This window comes from Fusarium oxysporum, chromosome V (assembly GCF_013085055.1).
Source record: "Fusarium oxysporum Fo47 chromosome V, complete sequence".
NCBI classification, from domain to species: Eukaryota; Fungi; Ascomycota; class Sordariomycetes; order Hypocreales; family Nectriaceae; genus Fusarium; species Fusarium oxysporum.
Window position 1 is genome coordinate 1,880,046 of NC_072844.1, and position 18,401 is coordinate 1,898,446.

Here is an 18,401-nt window from a genome sequence, read left to right on the forward strand (position 1 = left end):
CGTACAGGAGGTACCATGCTGGTACCATGCAGTATGATAGTGGAAGAGGGTGCAATTTCAACTATCGCCATTGCATTGCATCACATTGTTTCCAGGTCTGTAACCCTCCCCTTCAGCCCTGCTGCAGGTCAATTCAACCTCCCTGTCTCAGGCCAATTGATGACTCCTCACACCGAACCCAGGAACCACCTCCAACCTATGGATGGAGTTAATTATGGCCTGTCGCCGCCTATTCCCTGCACTTGCTATGCTGTATGTACCTACAGGACTATAGGCTTTGCACTACGGGCTACCCCTGCGCTCGCCGTTGGATCCCTGTCCGGTCGATGCGGTACGGGTACCCAGTAGCCAGGCTCATTCATCCACACCCACTGCGCTGCGCCTTGAGAGCAAGCCCGTGCTTTCTCAGTCTCACTCAATGGATAAGTTGAGTTAAGGCATGTTTCTGGCTTCCTTCGGAACAAGAACCACCCGATGAAACAGACGAAATCGGAGCACAGGGCACTTGACGCACAAGGTCCTAGGAGCCATAGCCTCCGAAAAAAGTAAAGCCCCCAAATTCAAAGGTCCTTTAGACCCCCTCCCCCTCCAGGCTCAAGGCATCTTTGGTCCTTCAGCGGTGGGTCTGCACTATCCCAAGCCTGCAATAGACGCGCCCCAGCCTTTGTCACCTGTCAAGACAGTCAGACTCAACTTGCGGCTATTGCTCTCACGCACTCTTACTGGCGTCTCTGGCGTCACTGGTGCCTTGACACACATCCTGGTGATGTTCTTGAGGAGTGTTGTTTGTCAAGAAAAGCCCCGAACCGGGGCGTGTCTTTATGACCTTCGATGCTCTCATCCAGGCTACAAGCAGGCCTATAAGGCTGCGATGCCTCTTTGGAAGTTAATTGTCTTATCCTCACTTCCTATCTCTCTATTCACAAGATTCATAAAGCAAGCGTCTCTCCATTGATTCTCACTGTCTTGCCTTTAAGCTTCATCCTCCTTGTTCAGTGCCCCTTGTCTTCATTACGAGTCCGACCACGTTCGATTTCATCCTCTGTTGGTTCACATATTAGACATCTTACTGGGTTGTACAATTTCCTGTATCCTAAACCAACGACACCAGGCCAACAACTTCACGGCCCACCACCACAACCATGTGCTATCAACTTGTCGAGCTCTATTCGGCTTGCCGATGCCCCTACTACACCCATGCTGTTGATCGCTGCGCAGCATACGGCCGCCCAGGCCATCCTATCCAGCAGCGAACGATCCTCGTTGGTTACCTATGCTCTGCACACTCGAGTCATGGTGCTCAGTATGCATCACCACATAGCTACTCAGACAGTGGCTACCACAGTGGCTACTCGAGCTCAAAGAGCTATCAATGAACGATTCTGTCTTCGGCAGTGGGATCTTGCTCTCCAAGACTGATAATATTCAAGTTCGACGACTGGGTTTTTTACCTTCTCTCCTGCAACCCATCGCAGCTCTCCTTTTTGCTAGCAGGATTTCGTTGGACTGGTGGAGCTCCGAATGAGGTTCACCGCTAGGCGTATCCTTTTCGCAGACTTCCTCGCTCTATCGTCGCCCATTGGGGCCTCCTCGTTTTGTGGATGACCACTTTTGTTATGGAGATTACAGCAACGTTGCCGAGGGCATGGGAATGAGATATGATATGGACATGAAAACGATCACGACGGAATGCCTTTTTTCGGTAGGGGAAAGCAACTCGCATTGCTGTTCTCCCTTCGCAAGCAATTCTTTTCTTTCTTTTAACTCACGGCATTGTTTTCTTGAACTTGCCGGTAGTTCTTTATTTGCTGGTCGGCTCCAGCATTCATCAACGGACGAAAAATCTCTCAACTCACATTGTCAGATGGCGTTTACTTATTTGGCCTTTTCCCCCTTTGCACAGCGATGGATTGTTTTGGTGCCACTTCATTTTCGCTTGGCTGGAAACAAGTCAGGATACAGCGACATTGGGTTATATCTTGGGACAGCAGGTGCTGAGAGCCTCACGGCGATTTTAGACGGTGGGATTTCTATTCTTGAGCATCAAGGGCTGAGACATTACTGGTAATAAGTCTCCGCCTCCGGACGACGGTACTGCTATTTGTTTTCTTCTTCTACTTTTTCTTCTTCTTCTTCTTCTTCTTCTTCTTCTTCTTCTTCTTCTTCTTCTCCATGGATGTCTTTTTTGACAAAAGACGATCCACATCTTAGGGTCACTGGGACTTTTATCATGGTTTGCATTTGAACTGGCGGGGCTTACTAAAATGCTTGTAGCATTAGATGTGGACAACGGATGGCTGGCCATTATTTCATTTCTTTTGGAGAGGATCTTTCGAAATCTCCGGTGTATTCTTTTTGTTTTCATACTGCATCACCTGGGCCTATAACAAAGCATTGATTGCAACAGTCACCCTTGTCATGTGGTACATATGTTCTTGACTTAGGAGCTGGGTTCCCAATCGAACAACTAGCAACAGGAAGTGTGACGTTGAACGTTCCACGATATGGAAAAAGACAAATTTACCTCTGCTTAATACTCTCAAACTCTTCTCGTGAATTATTGAATTAGCATGAATATCCAAAAGTAGAAAGTATGATTGGTGCCTATTTTGCTGAGGCTTAGTTTCAACTCATCCTCGCGATCATCAGGCAAAGTGGGCCGTATGAAGTCAACTTCTCCACAACTTCACAGCCAAGCCTTGAAAGCCTCGGCCGAAAGGGATACGTGCACATTATAATCATATCACCAAAGGTTTTACATACTTTCTCTAACACAGGTGTAAGACTTCAAAGCGCTGGACAAACGTTGCAACGGCAATGCTAGATGTGCCATGGGGAGGCCTCAGTTAAGCCACCAGCTCTAAATGCTGAGTTATGCGTCGTACAGACAAGGCAGAAAGGGCTAAAAGACACCTATATCAACTAGATTGAGTCACAGCCTTGCAGTAGCAGTTGCAGTTTCGATAGTTTGTCTAAGCCCATGGACACGGCAATGGTAATGACGTCCGAGGTTAGCGTGTCCTATTATTAGGCCATCCACCCCGGTAGATTGCCAGATCGAGCCACGCGGGAAGGATGGGTGTGCTCGGCGAGAGTAAGGCCAATCAGCCTTGAGAAGGATTTCGGCTGTTTTACTCAGGAAACTTTTGACGCAGATTACAAGGAGGGCTGGGGGCTTGTGTGATTTGCTGGCGGTGCGCGATTAGGCGCACTGGCGCCATGCAGGGAACTATTCCAGGGTGTGAGACGATCGGTCGGGTTGCCAAGGATATTGGGGCATGTGTTTTGGGTAGATAGACAAGGAGTTTGTGTATCAATTAAGGTGATCTTCTACGTTACTCGGACCTGACCGTGCAACTTCGTTGCGGAAAGACTCGAGATATCGCTTACTATACTGCTGAGTGCTATATTCCCAACACGAGCACAACAATCGAGATTCAAATCCTAGGAGGATGTAACGATCCCGTGCAAAGAAGCATCGCAAGCTTACAACCGAGCTCAAGGTTGGATGTAATATGCAGTGTATAAGGGGAACCCGGATTCTCAGGTGCAATTGGCCAGCACAAAACGATGCTGACATGATGGAGAGCTACCTGAAGCTTGCATCTTTGAACTTGACGAACATGGAAAGATGATTCGTCTATCGCTTAAAGAACTCATCAAGGGCTGAGGTGAGCCAAAGTAGTAACGCTACATCGCGGTAGTTTCCAGGGATTAGTTCGAAATAGGAATGCCACGACTCAGCTGTCAGAAACGGCTGAGGTCGGGTTCCATGCTGACGGCCAGAGTCCCCAAGAATTAAACTAGACGATCCCTGGCTTGCCGAAGCCGGGCTGTTTGTATGCAGGGGCATGACGTTTGGTGGAGTGCTCAAGGCGTTTTTCCTCTGGAGGGGACAAGGGTGGGCCGTCCCAGCTAGGGGGTTGAGGCGGCTGGCGCTTGTGAGTAAGGGACATTCTGTAAGGGATGTAGGTACAGCCAAATGAGTCGCTGGGCCTTTGTTCCTCTCTATGCAACAGGGCTGTATCATGTAGGGTCCTTTGTTGAAACTCGGCTACGATCACATCAGACTCATTGTCATGTTCAGCCTTTCACGCGAGTCAGGTTTCTTGACAGTGCAACCCAACATGTTGTCATGATGAGCTCGGGCCCAAACTGAAATATTACTGTATTATCTGATGCCATGAAGCGAGGTATTCGCCTTGATTCACTCGCTCCTTCCCGCATAATGACAATGATGAGAGAAAGGGAAAGTGAATGGAAGGCAGGTTGGGCGAAACTGGCAAAGGAAACTGCACTAGCACATCTGCCGCCATCAACCCTTCAGTGGCCTTACCGTGTGCACTGTGACTTGTAACTCTCCATCAACACCATCAACAACGGCCTCTCCTCTCACCCTTCTCCCTTTTCCATCTTCCGCATCCTAGCAACCGCTTCTCTACATAAATGATAGAATCATTAATCTTCATCTTTATTCTCCTCCCGTGTTCAATCTAGACTTTGTTGGGAATGCCCTCGTGTTCGATGACCGAGTCTCTTGATCCAGTATTACATCTACTCAAACAATCGTCAACAATACTTCTCAAAGTCAACCTTTCCCAACACAGCGTCTAGTAGAACATCAATTCCACGGCGTAAATCCCCTCGTCATCGCGATACACTCTCGTCACCAGCGCCCAACATTCGACACGGCCGTCTGCTTCAGCACACGATACGCGAAACTCCATCATGTTTTCTAACCTCATTGGCCACACTCGGGCCTTTCTCCCTCAAGGGAACTCTGATGATTGCATCGGGACTGGCGTTGGTGGCTTCGATCAAACCCCTCCTCCAAGTTCACGCGTATCCGTGGACATGCCAAGAAGCGAGGATATGGGATCAGAGGCTATCAAAGAGTTGAGAACGAACTATGACCCCGTATCTCTTGGTCATCTTAAATCACCATCGACCGATTCAGAGTTTTCTGGCACAAATAAGTCGACTCCTCTTGCAAAGACTCGGCAATTCGAACCCTCAGCAGAAACACTAAATATTCTGGGCGCTATACCTGCATCCCTTTACCACAAAACTTCTTTATCACAGGATGGTATGGCAATACAGCACAGTCGTCTAGAATCTTCGGTGGGTGGCCAGAATGAACACGAAGTTGAAGATATTCCGGAGACTACAGGGATTCTGTGCGTCGACAATGACCTAAAGTCATCACGAGGCGAGATTGGCCAGCGGCCAACTTTGGAACAGAACTCGCCTAGATCAAGAAGTATCTTGTCGAACAAAGACTAGAAGTCCCAATCTCTTCCGGTGAAAGTGCGCCCAACCATTGACCTCCTTCTGGGCGATTTCAGAAATTGTTTGAAAATGTCAACTACTAAGAGCCGGAAAAAGACAAGCATAAACTGTCCTGGAGGAAGTGCTTCCAAGGGCAAAAGGATCGCTCCTCCAGAAAAAGATGTGGTCTTTTCGAACACTTCAAGTGTTGGCGACCAGGATGCTAGACGCTTCTCATCGCTCAACACAGGCACATGCCTACCCAATATGGCATCGTCAGACACACAGCTGCATGGCTTATACGACCAAAACAACAGCTCTCATGACGTGAATTGTCCAGAGTTATCTCGGCTGGAAGACCAGAGCTTATTAGCTACAAATATAAATAGACCAGTTCGCAGTCAGTCCTCGGGATCTATTATGAGCTATTTATGGAAAAGCCAGTGGCTCAAGCGACTATCGCACACAGCAACGTCAAACAATTCACAGCTTACAGAGCCTCCGCCTCGAATCAAACTAAGCAGATCTGATGATCGACGTCCATCAGAGCCTGTGTTGCCAAGCAGCATGGCTCTCCGTAGAATGTCCGCCTGGTCGGCTTTATCTGGCAAGCCTGATCCTGGAGTTGACGGGATACTGTTCAAGCGTGTATTCAGCGATCTCGAGAGGCTCCTCGATGAAACTCTTTCCCTCGCCCTGGAGGTCGCGGACCATTCGGAAACCGCAGCTCATGCTAGTCACCCTGCCGTGTCAAATGAGTATGGCACCGATCATGTGGACGTATCAAACTTGTCGATGGGCAACAGACCCCAAGAAAACGTCAAAGCATTTCCTATAGATGGAGTATATACGGCCTACCTAGCGAGGCCGGGATGCAGGCGTGCTGCCACTTACACTGCCGTACCCAAACGCCCGCGGCTGGCCGATATAGTTGAGAGCTATTCCGGAACCTATCAGGAGCTTCGAACAAAGACTCAGGCTGAACGAAGACAACAAAGTGGCCCCTCACGACGTTCTTCACTCAGCAGAAAGTCCCGGAAATCTAACCAAGGGTTAAAGGCGGATCGTAGACGTAGGCCGGTTATGTTGAAAGATCTCCGCAGCACAAGTGCCCTTCTTGATGTCGGAGGAATGGACGCCCAAGGACAAACAACAACTCATAAACGCTCGGCAGCTGTGAACGTTTCAGCAGCCGTTCGAAGTGGAACCAGCCATGATGCTCTGCCAGAACATAACATTGCTGGGAGAAGACTGCATGGCGAACATGGCATCAATCTTCGAAAGCGATCGCACGTGAGTCTACGGGACATACAAGGGTTCAATCTTCCAAAGTCGCACATCAGGCAACCGATTGCGAGGGACTAGTCACCCGTTCGCAAGCGATTTGTAGCCTCTACTGCCTGCTTGAGCACAGCACTCATCGGGGTGCTACTTGGTATCTATACAGGCCTAGTCCCATCAATTCAGTATTATGTCGTGGATCAATCACACGTCACTGTTCATGGCAACACCGGTTGTTTCCTTGCCCTTGCTATTCCGTCCTTCTTTCTCTGGCCATTGCCCTTACTCCATGGTCGGAAGCCGTATATAATGTCAAGTCTTATTATTGCAATGCCTCTTCTTTTTCCACAGGCAATTGCAGTCAGCAGTCCCAGGCTTACCAACACTGCGTCTTGGAGGGCGATTCTGTTGGCCTCTCGTACCCTAATGGGTGGCTCTTTGGGTTTTGCTACAATGAACTTTCACTCAGTTCTGACGGACCTTTTTGGTGCTTCCCTAATGTGTCAGCATCCCCATGAAGAGGTTGTGGATCATTTCGACGCAAGAAGACATGGTGGTGGCATGGGTATTTGGCTTGGCATCTGGACCTGGTGTTGGATTGGATCTCTTGGACTTGGTTTTCTCATTGGCGCCGCTATCATTGATAAACACTCGCCAGCATGGGGTTTTTACACCAGCATCGTGATGATTGCAGTTGTCTTGATTCTCAATGTGATATGCCCCGAGGTTCGACGATCTGCATTCCGACGATCGATTGCAGAAGTCCGAACAGGAGGAGACATCTCGCGTCGTCTGGCTCGAGGAGAAGTGATGATGCATCGAGTCAAGACAGGTCCAAAGTGGTGGGGACAGGAAGCATACCATGGTGTTCGTTTATCTTTGGAGATGCTTGAACAACCTGGCTTCGCTGTTGTAGCGATATATGTCGCATGGATTTATGCACAAGTCGTTCTAGTCATCATTCTGCTGGGCTCACTCGTGTCTCGATTCTATCATCTAAGATCGCCATATGTCGGCCTTCATGTCTCCGCAGTTGCACTCGGCGCTCTACTTGCAATTCCTTTCCAAAAGGCCAGCATCTTCTCGAGATCTCGCAGCCGAGAAAATAAAGTCAACCGCGAGGTTATAGGCAGAAAGATAGTATGGTCTTCACATCTAGTCCGCCGGGCCGTCTTTACTATTGCCCTTCCGATTGGTGGCGCCTGTTATGCTGCTGTTTCGTCAGGACCGCCAATCAGTTCTGGCGTGCCAACCTTTTTTGTCTTATGTATAGGTTTTCTATCCTGTCTCGCAATTTCAGAATGCAACGGCCTTATCATGGAAACCTTCGATACATCGGATCTGTCTCCCGGAATGGTTGGTCGCCACCGTGATCCCTCAGGTCAAGACCAGCGTCGAACCAATTACTCCTCTTTTCCGAGAGTGACAGCGGGATTCGCTATGATACAATCCTTCTCATACATACTTGCGGCTGGTTCAACTGCGCTGGGTGGTCATGTAACGCGGAAGCTTGGCCAACAAGTTGCCACGAGCGTCGTAGCTGCGATACTCTTCTTGTTAACTGTCCTCTTGTTGCTTGTTCTCATTCGGTTCAAGAATGTGCTCATCATACCTCGTTCAAAATCGGAAGAGATGGAGAGAATTACCCAAGCCCGTCGACGGTCTTCGAAACGTCGGGCTTCCATGCCCAATGACTTGCGTGCATTGATGGAAGAGGATTATGCCTGGCGGCCCACAATGATAGGAAACCCGATGGGCAAAAGCCGCCGAATGAACGTATTGGAAATGGGTAACCTGACAAGGTGGCAAGACATTCGACGTAGAAATAAGCTCATAGATGCGGGTGTTCATCTCAATCGTGATACGTTGGATCAAGGCCTAGATGCTCTAGATGTTGCACTCGAGAACCATATTGATAACATGCGACAGAATGCATCTGGATTCTTCAGACGAGGGAGCTTAAGAAAGCATGGAGGCCGTCTCCGTCGCAGCAACCAAAGCAGCGAACAGACATTTCATGACTTGGAACTGGACATGCTTGATCCAGTGGGTACGCCGAGCGAGTCATCCCAGCAACCTCGACAGTATGTCGAGAGGGAATGTGTTATGGGTCAAACAATCAAGGAGGAGAACAAGGACGAGGCCCAAGCTGGACCTAGCACTTCACAAAAAGACCACACTTAAAGGGCACGAAGAGCATTATTGCGAGGGAGTGACCTATAGAATAAGAATGAATGTCTAGGTGGTGTAGTATAGGTGCATGCGATAATTTCCACCCTAAATTCGTGTGCGGTCCTAATGCATTTTTCTTCCATCTATGACTGTTGCTAATGCTCATTATAGCTTCCAAGTGCTTGGCTATTATACAAAATTGATATGTGATCTAATCCACGAAACAAAAGAACGATGGTGCATGTGTCGCCGAAATCTCTATATCTCCATTTTATTGTACGTTCAAGACCAGGTCATCTCCTCGCCGTGTAGGGGTTAATGTCGGCTGCCAATGCGGCGACAAAGGAAGGTTTGGTGGTGTCTTGTTTTGAATATCACGATTCCACTTTGAAGCGCCAGTTTTGTCTGTACCGATAGTCATACCAGCAGCGCGATCCAAACCGACACGCTTAGCCAGGAGTGAATCTTGGCTATCAGAGTGAACAAGGGAGGGGTTCATTGATTGGGGGGGGCGGTAACTCTGATATTGAGAAGGGTGTATTTGAGTCTGTTGTGCGGCAGGATAGGGTTGAAATGACTGGTAACCTCCTGTACTACGAGGGTTATGTTGCTGGCCTGGCCGAGGTTGGAAAGAAGGGTACATCTGTGGTTGTTGGTAGGGCTGCTGATGCGGAAATGTGCGCTGATAGGACTGCAGAGGCTGCTGTTGCTGGAATGGCGGATATGTTGCGGGTATACGCTGTGTAGGCTGCCAAGGGTTTTGCTGCTGCTGCTGCTGATGATGATGATGATGGTTGTGGCGTTGTTGCTGGTGATTGTGTGAATGCAGTCTCTGGACGGGTTGCCAGGCTGCCTGTTGTTGACGAGGGGAAGGTTGAAACGAGGGAGGCCTCTGATATGGCTGATACTGCTGAGGCTGAGGGGTTTGGCGAGAATGAAGAGGTTGAGGATATGGTGGGTCAAAGTAGAAGGGGGACGCCCGGATCTGATCTTCTTTGACATTCGCGGGTTCTGTGGTCTCATCTGGCTCCGGAGAAGGCTCCACAATGCGCATTGTCGATGAAGCTGTCTGTGTACCTGTGTTATCGGCGGGTTGCATGCTCTGAACAGCTGATTGAGGTTTCTGTTGTGGTTGCGCATTCAACTGCGCCTTTGACTGTAGTGCCGCGTAGTATGCACTAGGAGGCTGCATCAGACCCAAGGTCGGGCTTGGCTGCCCAGGAGGGCTGTAAACTACCTGTCGCGTAGGAGGGGCAGCTCGCGGATTGACGCTGACACCAGGGTTGCCCACCTGGCTGGCACGTCGAGGGTCTCGTGGGGGGATCTGAGGCTGCTGCTGACGAGCTCGGACTGACTGGGGAGATTCGACAACAGGAGAGAGGCTGACTTGCTGTTCTGGTGCCACAGACGGAATGCTTGAGGAGAACTCGGTTGAGGTGGTGATGATGGTGGCGCTACTACTGCTAGAGTCTTCGCGTGGTCGAGTCAGGGGTCTTGTCATGGAACGACGATTGGAAGCGCTGCGTCTTGGATGAGACTGGGAAGAGAAGAAGGGAGAGGGATACTGCGGACGAGGTCCACCAGGTCTGGACGGTGCACCACCAGGAATAATCTCAGCTGGAGGAGCAAGCGATCTGGTGTCGCTTCGTTCTGCACTGCCGAGGGGGGCGTTATCATTGTTAGGTGGTCTTGGTGCTCCCTCTTGAGAAACCTTGGAATCCTGCGAGCCTCGAGCAATCACTGAGGCACGCTTTGGGTTTCCCAGAACCCAATTACCGTATTGGTCGGCGACATAGTAGGTTGTTGCCGAAAGAGGCGTTGTTGGTGGTCTCCAGACTTGAGTGTTGGCGTTCGGGGATATTGAGGTACGGTCTTCTTCAAACTCCGTCACGTTACTCTCACGGTTGCTCATCCGTACAGCTGGTCCGGTCGGTTTCTCGGCTTGTGGTATCTGTAGCTTCAGCGGTGCGGGTGGTGTCGGCTTAGATCTTCCTGTCCAGGCAGCAGCAGCAAGTGTTGGTGGTGGTATTGAAGAATTCTCATCTCGAGATGAATGTCCAGCATCTTGGCGTCTACCGTCAGCTTGCTCCGCGTGGAGAAGAGGCAAGGGCTTGTCGTTGGTGTCTCCGACAGATAGATCTGGTAGGGTCGGTTTCGCAGGGAGCAGCTTTGATAATCGCCTCAGTGGAGATGTATGCACCGCCGTGTTGCGGCTCGAGGGAGGAGGTGATAATGCTACACCAATGGTTTCAGGCTTAACACTCCTACGGTTAGAAGTAGGCGGCGGTGGTGGGTGATTTGTAGGATCCAGATCAGGTCGCAGTTGGTGAACCATCCACGAATTATGTCCACCGTTGTCAGATCGATCTGGCTTATAACCCCAGGTGTCCCTCATAGGGAGAAAGCCAGTCTTGATCTGAGGATACTTTCTTCGTCGATAGTATCTTGCCAATACAATAGCTCCAACCGCAACTCCCACTGCGGCAAGGACGCCGACTGAGATACCAGCGACCTGTTCAGTGGAGAGTTTGTCTGAATCATCACTGTCCTCGTCTTTGCTTGCCCCACCGGCACCACCCTGTACGTCCGTGGTGGTCTCGGACTCTGAACTCGAAGTTGAGGTATATGTAGAAGTCTCAAAAGTAGTGGGCTTAGTGAACGGAGGCTCCGTGATCGAGATTATATCTGAATCATCTGACGAATCAGTCGTAGATTGTTCTCTGGCCGTCGATCGTGTTGTGGAGCTAATTGGTTTCGTCGATGGTCTTGGAATAACAGGGGGCGAGGATGTATCAATAACCAATGTTGTTGGCAATGTACGAATAGTGCTTGATGTATCCGGCCGTGAAGTAGTCTTGGTGGTCACTGAGGGAAAAGTCACAACTCCTCCCGAAGGAGCCAAAACTAATGTTGCTGTGATAGTGAGATAAGTAGGATGGACCGCACCAGGTCTCCCGTTGCATATATCATATGCATTCTCGATGACTCTATCTGCTTCTGTGTAAGCAACACACTCTTCTTGTATTCTGTGGTTCGTAGTACATACCACTGGCTTCGACTATGGAGCAGTATCCAATGGATCGTTCAGCAGAGATGCATTGCATTGCACCCTCACCAAGAGTGAATCCCGAGGCGCCCCTTCGAGAACACAGACAATCCAGCAGAGGTTTTCCGGTGCAAACACCCTGAGCATAATTGACGTTAAGGAAAGAGGCGAAGCATTCTCCGGCACAGCTGGGGATGAAGCTCGAGAATTCGTTGGAGATATTGGTCGCCAGTACGACAGTTACACAAAAGATCAACCATGCCGGCACGAAGGAAAATGGCCAACTGGCCATTCTACAACGAAACATCTAATAACGAAAATCAGCTCGAGCTTGAGGCAGGGCATGTTGGGCTGATGAACTCACCTAAAGAGAAGGGTATCCTATTAAAGGAGATGGCCAGCATCTCAACGAAGTGGATTCATGAGCAGTCGTGACAAAAGAACAAAGGGAAAAGAAAATAAAGGAGATATTAGTTAGTGAGAATTTGTACAAGCGGTCACAGAGGATACGACAGAGGAAAAAGAGAAGAGGAAATGCGAAACACAGTCACAACGGATGGATGAGTTAGGAAACTAGGGGACATATGAAGACAAGACTGAGCTGGACTTGACTGTGCATATGGAGCATACACATTCTCAGCAGCCGCCGTCTCCCGCTACATCACGCAAGCTGATCATGACATGAAGGCCGGCGCTTGCTGGGCGTTGTAAGTCCTGCATCTGCAAGCCTCCTCTTCAGCTCCAAGGCCTCTCGAGGGCTATGGAGCCGCCAGAGCGGGCCCTCCATTGCTCTCTGCGTCATAGTGGAAGAGGCTGGATCCGAGATATCCTGCTGCAAGTGCGTGCTATTTTTGCGCGCGTGCAATGCAGAGGCGAAATACTTACAGCCCGTACATCAGACGATCCGAAACTCGACGGATGGTGTACGTTTTGTTTGGCGGTTAGAGTTCGAGCTATGACTGGCTGAGGCTTCTTGTAGCGCCGTTAGACGCGGGAGGGCCCTTTTGGGCGTCAGCAACTGACAGCCAACCAGCCAACTGGAAACATGATGACTGATCACGTGAAAGCGTCTCCGTCCAATTACGGTGTTCGTATAGCCTCAGTTGGGGCCTAGTATAGGCCACCCTACTCCTACTGCAGATCGGCGACCTTTATTAAGCTTGATATTGTAGATGTGATGACTGCACTTTTTACGCCTTGGCTGGTTTCGAAGTCAGTTGGCTGGTCATCGTGGACTTATCCTCTTAGAGTTCCTCTGAAACGGTCACCTTCAGCCCAGCTGAAAGAACTCAGCGTTACTTTGTCTTGACTGTACTTGGACCTCTCGGTTCGTTGCGAGATCCTAAAGACAATATTGGGGCTGACCAAGAGACCTTATCCTTGTTTCAGTCCGGTTCGAACGGGCGTCTATGAATCAATCAAATAGCGATGTGACCCACAATGTCTTGGCCTTCTTCATATCCTCATAGCCAAACGATATAAGCACTACCACCTATTATGATACCATGTCATAGATCTATTGATGTCATGTCCGCATTCATGTCCATTTGCTTCCTCTTCCAGGAACAACACCCGACTCATCGTTCAAGCTGGGTGTTCTCATCACCGGCAATTCATTATCTCAATAACAGATTTGGTCAGCTTTACGGGATATATTCGCATTGAAGATCTAGATTCTCTCCTATTTCAAGGCTCGTCAACCATCACACAGGTCTCTTATCAAGTGCATCCTTGCCAGGCGTACCGTCATCAGAAACACCTCTGTGCGGTCACGATGCTCAAGCCGGATTGCCAGGCGAAAGATGGAAAGAGTTTCGTAAACGATAAAGATCAACAACAACCTTGGACGCCGACGCCGACAATAACACCCATAATAGAACCACAAATCCGCCAGGGCACAGGAAGCTCCGAATACCACAAAGCCGTCTCTTGTCTGTGGTAGATGAAAACGCCACATATAATGTAGCTTCGCCCTCAGTCCCTACCAACTAAATGCTATGCAAACATCAAATTCCTCTATTAACAATCTCACATGGCCATTTCAGCCTGCAACTTCCGAAGTTCGGCTTCCTCGTCATCTTCTTCAACTGCCTGCTTCTTGCTTGACACGGCTGTATGATGTTAGTATTTACAGAAAAAAGAATTTTGAGCAAGGGCACATACGCTCTTCCCTAGCCGGCGTGGGTAGCTTATGCACAGCATCTGACACAGGGACGGTGCCTGTCTTCAGCATCTGTTCGTCGAGCTGCTCCTGTTGTAGCTCATCCAATTCGTTCTCCAACTCATCCTCGTCGATCGGCTCGCCTAATGAGTTCGAGGTGATTGCGTTGACAATCTCGTCGCTCATTGCATTATGCTCACGCAGTTCGTCCCTATAACTTCAGGTTAGCCAAGGACACATCTCATACAAACTGGCATAAATAAGCGTGGCATGAACGTACATTGTTGCATCAACCTTGTCCACCGTAAGACCTCCATAGATCTGCTTCATGGCCGCGTTGGCGTTGCTCATGGCTGCCAGAGTCTCCTTGTTGATATTGGCGGACTCGATCGAGTTGATTTGCTGCTCTAGTGTACCGATCTGTGCGACGGTTTGCTCGAGCGCGTGCTCGTGTGTCTTCTTGCGCCTCAAGGCCGCTTTGGCCGCTATCATATAGATCAGCATCTCTGCCCCGCATTACGAATCTCATTGAGATGACCATGTACCGTTCTTGTTGGTGCTCACGTTCTTGCGTGCGGTAGCATCCTGCTCGTCGATCTGGTTCTGGAGATGCCTCTCGCGCTTCTGCAACATGTCAAGCTGCGCTCGCAGCCCGAGGATCGCATTCTTGGGCGTGTCCTTGCGTTTTTGGGCCGCGGCGCCACCGAACCAACCCCACATGTTTACAGTTTCTGATCGGTGAAGATTGGGGATAAATATGAGTTTGATGAGGAAAAGGGAGCGCGAGTCCTGTTCCTCTTGATGAGCGATCTCGTCGTGCAGTGTCGGAGCAGAAAATGGCGTAATGAGCCTCGACTCAGTATCGGGTAGTGGGGTCAGGCTTCAGGAGAATAATGACCACCGGGGCTACACAGGATATCGGAAGCTTCTAGTATATATGAATAAGAAGCGCGATATGCCCTGTAAGTTGTGATGTTCGTTGTCGTCAGCGTCGTCGTCCTAGGTAGTGTAAAGTTGAAGGTAGCCTGCGGGACTCTTATCGTTGCCTGTGTGATGACGGCACCTCGACCTTGCCCGCCATTTCCTCTTAATTGCATATTGTGGGGCTGTCTGCTATATTTGCAAGATCGCTCAGGTGCACCCGTCTCATGTGACGCAATATTCAAATAGCCGATCTGAACTACCCATGTCACTGCGACCAAATATGAGGCCATTCGCAAGTGAGATATGATGGGTGTAATAGCACGGTTCTTTCAGTATGTTCATGCTTGAGTTGTTCTTTCATAAAATAGTATTCACTTTTCCACCTCTCCACTGCTTGACAAGCTGGAATTGCAGGAATACTAGTTAAGTTCGTCGGCTCATGTTCAAGCATAGTCGATGGGAAATCCATTGGCTAATTATACTGATGATTATCATCAGTGTATCCTCAACTCCAGAAAGCGACTCATACTACCTATATTATATCTGGCTCCATACTCCGTCAGCTCCCTCCATATAAAGCTCCCTCTCCCTAACACACATTACTGCTGAGTCTTCATGGCACAGCGCGTTTCCTGACTGATAATAAGAAACCAGTTCCCAAATATCACAGAAAGCATCTGCTTCGCTTTTAGCCCCTTCCTCCAAAAGATACCCCTAGCGCCCACATTGATCGTATTGAATACACGACAGATCGAGTCGAATCGAACGAAATAGTTACTCGCTGAAGGATAATGTTTTGTTGCTCATTTCCAAGCTTAGCTTGAAGGTGAACATCGACCGACTGGTCTGGAAAATGTTGGAAACGTTAACGGCGTAACGTCATGAGTCTGCGTGTATAGAGTGAGGTGGTCGAGAGTCGTCAGGTACATAAGTTAGGCCAAAGATCAAGTCCACTTTCTCTTCAAAATTGCGGCTCTCATCATAAGTTACCGCCCTTCTCTTGTGTATCGTAATGCCATACGATGTAGTTCGGGAGACCAATGACCTGATAACCGGCACGCTTGGCCATCTTGGCAAAGCCTTCGGTCTCAGCCTGGTTTTCAAAAGCATACGCTGGAAAGTTGATGCCTAAAGATGATGTTAACTGCGACGTTATGGAACTTGATATTCTGTGACCACGAACCTGAGCGATGAACGTCTGCCTTGACAAGAATGTTGACACCACCAATACCATCCAGTTGAACCTCAACATCTTTGTTTTCGCGCCAATCTCCCATCTTGCACATGTATTCGCGTCCAGTGTCGAATTCCTTGTAGCCTTCGACAATGACTGTGTCCTTCGGCAGGCTATTGGCGAGCTTTCGGCCCTTATCGGACTCGATCCATGAGTTGTAGTCGACTGCGATTGCAAATTAGTAACTCTCAGGTCATAGCGAGACTTGAGGAACTTACATCGACCTTCGATATCAACACCCTTCTCGAACCTGTGGAACCAAATGTCTCGGATGTGTCAGTGCCATGATGTCTCAGAATCTGCTTCAAGGGACTTACTGGGCACGAGAATATCTCTATCGTGCGCAACAAAATCTTCGATGATCCGTCTTGGCGCTTGTTCAATATCAACGTCACGCCAGTACACCCATGAGTGCTCTGGCTTCAGAGCTGTAGCCAAGAGGTAGTTTCTTGCCTTGGCCATAGCTTTGCGACGTGGCGCTTGTACCTCAAATCCATGTCTCTGTTCTGCATCCTGGCTGAGGTGGAAATGGAAGTTCTTTTCGACAACAGTAATACTGTTAAATGGCACCTCATCCTTCCGCTTTTGTAGGTGGTCAAGCTCGGAAGCAAGGACAGCAAGTGTATCGTCTTTCGAGTCAGATATTAAGAAGGCGAGATCGATCAGACGGTGCGGATAAGTGAGCTCTGCGATGAGTTTGAAGTAGTTCTTGAGGAAAGGAGCAGCGTCCTTCAGAGGTGTTAAGATCAATACTCGTTCGTTTCGGATGAGGGCCTGTGGGCTCGAGGTGATCGGGTTCAAGTCGATGTGCTGGATCGAAGGAGATTCGACTTTTAGTGGTTTATGATGGTTGAAGAGGACTGGTGTCTGCATGTGTGCATTCCATAAAGCATGCTCGTTCGGTGTCATTTCCATGGGCGACTTGTTTGGGCCCCAGCAACGAACACTGTTTCCATGTTAGTCGAGTTTCTCTACTCGAATCGAGTTGGCGGTACAGACTTTTGTGGTCCCGGGGGTGGTGCTCGAAAAGAACGGTACAGCAGCATCACAATGCTAGTAACGCCTATTAGGAGAAGCAATCGTGATCGTGTCAAATTGCTTCGCAATACTCTGCTTGGAGGCATTTGGGCCTTTGCGGCCTTCCAGTTAAGTCCACCACCAGGGAGAAGCATGGTGAATGCTTCAGCAAGTCGTCCTCTCGCTCTATTCTTGGGATAGGATAATCTATCGCAGAGGCGATAACTGGCGCTGTCGTTACAGCTGTGCTCACGTTTTTTCGTCAGCAACCACGTGAGGTCTTCCAAGGTTCGCTGTTCTTTCGATTCCCCCTGTTGCAACAGCTCCGTCTATCAACTCTTTGATCCTGTTCTGTACCGCAGAATTCTACGGTGTTGTCGACGGCGGCTCCCGCGTAATTTCGTGCTTGGGCAGACTATACCCTGATACGCCTTTGTACAGGGGTTTTGCTGGCCACTTTGAGGTTATTGCTGTCGCGTAAGGGGCCTAGCGTTTCCAAAGTGGCTCAAAAATAGATAATATTCGCATTGAGCAAGAATAAATGGTAAGACCGAAAACGAGTGTGTGATGGTTCTCTATTATGAATTGGTGAAGTCGACAGGCACCGGTTGTAAGAATCCAGGTAAGAAAAATAAAACAAAAAGCACTATTGACATGACATTAATCCACGTTGCGATAGCTCGGATCAGCACTTTGACTTTCGTTGGCTCGACACGACAGTCCGGGTTGTGGCCGGGACAGGGTCCCTGGAGCGTTCCAGAGCTTCCAGGCACTCCACTGACCCGCTGTAAGCTCCATTCTTCAGTGGTTTCAGCGGCAGATAGCCCCTATCGAAACGGGTGCCGTGTGGGCGGGTGGAAAAGCTAACGTCAGCGACGGATATATACCTACCCTAGATAGTACTCCGACGAAGCAATTGAAGTCGTGGCCATGGGTCTTTTTGAAGATAGTCTTCTTCTTCTTCTTCTTCTTCTGTTGACCTTTGGGAGGAATCATATTCTGTGTAGGTAGTACGTGAGACCGTGCTACAAGCGAGGGAGACTTCTTATCACCTCGCACATGCTTTATATAAACAATGTTACGCCTCTATTTGGTCTTTAGAGTGACGAAATATAACCGTAGCATCGATGGACTCACTGGGCAGATACAAACTCGTGCTAAGAAATGATAGATGTCTGATCAGAAAGGTAGGTTGGCACTACACATCAAGACATTCAAAAAAAGAGGGGAGATAGATATATAGGTTACAATTCCATAATCGTCAGTCCGTTGTCTTAATTGACAGGTAATGGAAGGCA

General features: G+C 49.2%; 6 protein-coding genes across 6 annotated transcripts; 2 read left to right on the forward strand and 4 right to left on the reverse strand.

The window, feature by feature from the left end:
- Positions 1 to 5,690: 5,690 nt before the first annotated feature.
- On the forward strand, positions 5,691 to 8,733 carry FOBCDRAFT_250443 (uncharacterized protein; the record flags this gene model as incomplete). Its single annotated transcript, XM_031183993.3, has 2 exons — positions 5,691 to 6,561; positions 6,901 to 8,733. The coding sequence occupies exons 1-2, from the start codon at positions 5,836 to 5,838 to the stop codon at positions 8,731 to 8,733; spliced, it is 2,559 nt and encodes an 852-aa protein (XP_031039635.3). The 5' UTR covers positions 5,691 to 5,835.
- Positions 8,734 to 8,957: 224 nt separating this feature from the next.
- Positions 8,958 to 12,059, reverse strand: FOBCDRAFT_293156 (uncharacterized protein; the record flags this gene model as incomplete). The annotated part of the gene is made up of 2 exons (XM_031183994.3): positions 8,958 to 11,712; positions 11,768 to 12,059. The coding sequence occupies 2 exons, from the start codon at positions 12,057 to 12,059 to the stop codon at positions 8,993 to 8,995; spliced, it is 3,012 nt and encodes a 1,003-aa protein (XP_031039636.2). The 3' UTR covers positions 8,958 to 8,992.
- A 1,340-nt stretch (positions 12,060 to 13,399) lies between these two features.
- On the reverse strand, positions 13,400 to 14,964 carry FOBCDRAFT_223305 (Snf7-domain-containing protein). The gene is made up of 4 exons (XM_031183995.3): positions 14,474 to 14,964; positions 14,209 to 14,413; positions 13,931 to 14,139; positions 13,400 to 13,878 (listed from the first exon to the last, which is right to left on the reverse strand). The coding sequence occupies exons 1-4, from the start codon at positions 14,646 to 14,648 to the stop codon at positions 13,796 to 13,798; spliced, it is 672 nt and encodes a 223-aa protein (XP_031039637.2). The 5' UTR covers positions 14,649 to 14,964; the 3' UTR covers positions 13,400 to 13,795.
- Positions 14,965 to 15,178: 214 nt separating this feature from the next.
- On the forward strand, positions 15,179 to 15,679 carry FOBCDRAFT_35121 (uncharacterized protein). Its single transcript, XM_059612152.1, has 2 exons — positions 15,179 to 15,410; positions 15,500 to 15,679. Exons 1-2 carry the CDS (start codon positions 15,292 to 15,294, stop codon positions 15,624 to 15,626), a joined length of 246 nt encoding a protein of 81 aa, XP_059467208.1. The 5' UTR covers positions 15,179 to 15,291; the 3' UTR covers positions 15,627 to 15,679.
- Positions 15,680 to 15,831: 152 nt separating this feature from the next.
- FOBCDRAFT_239953 (Anp1-domain-containing protein) lies at positions 15,832 to 17,258 on the reverse strand (the record flags this gene model as incomplete). The annotated part of the gene is made up of 5 exons (XM_031183996.2): positions 15,832 to 15,980; positions 16,036 to 16,251; positions 16,305 to 16,352; positions 16,404 to 17,032; positions 17,086 to 17,258. The coding sequence occupies 5 exons, from the start codon at positions 17,256 to 17,258 to the stop codon at positions 15,832 to 15,834; spliced, it is 1,215 nt and encodes a 404-aa protein (XP_031039638.2).
- A 423-nt stretch (positions 17,259 to 17,681) lies between these two features.
- On the reverse strand, positions 17,682 to 18,099 carry FOBCDRAFT_201618 (uncharacterized protein; the record flags this gene model as incomplete). Its single annotated transcript, XM_059609008.1, has 2 exons — positions 17,682 to 17,930; positions 17,995 to 18,099. The coding sequence occupies 2 exons, from the start codon at positions 18,097 to 18,099 to the stop codon at positions 17,682 to 17,684; spliced, it is 354 nt and encodes a 117-aa protein (XP_059467209.1).
- Between the last annotated feature and the right edge of the window lie 302 nt (positions 18,100 to 18,401).

What these genes read in the sequence shown, in the direction of transcription:
- FOBCDRAFT_223305 (XM_031183995.3), bottom strand. Translation starts at nt 14,648, where the DNA reads ATGTGGGGTTGGTTCGGTGGCGCCGCGGCCCAAAAACGCAAGGACACG. An exon ending in CGTGAGCACCAACAAGAACG is followed by an intron (nt 14,414 to 14,473) that starts GTACATGGTCAT and finishes TCTATATGATAG; the next exon opens with CGGCCAAAGCGGCCTTGAGG. An exon ending in GACAAGGTTGATGCAACAAT is followed by an intron (nt 14,140 to 14,208) that starts GTACGTTCATGC and finishes CTGAAGTTATAG; the next exon opens with GGACGAACTGCGTGAGCATA.
- FOBCDRAFT_35121 (XM_059612152.1), top strand. Translation starts at nt 15,292, where the DNA reads ATGTTCAAGCATAGTCGATGGGAAATCCATTGGCTAATTATACTGATG. An exon ending in TATATCTGGCTCCATACTCC is followed by an intron (nt 15,411 to 15,499) that starts GTCAGCTCCCTC and finishes ACTGATAATAAG; the next exon opens with AAACCAGTTCCCAAATATCA.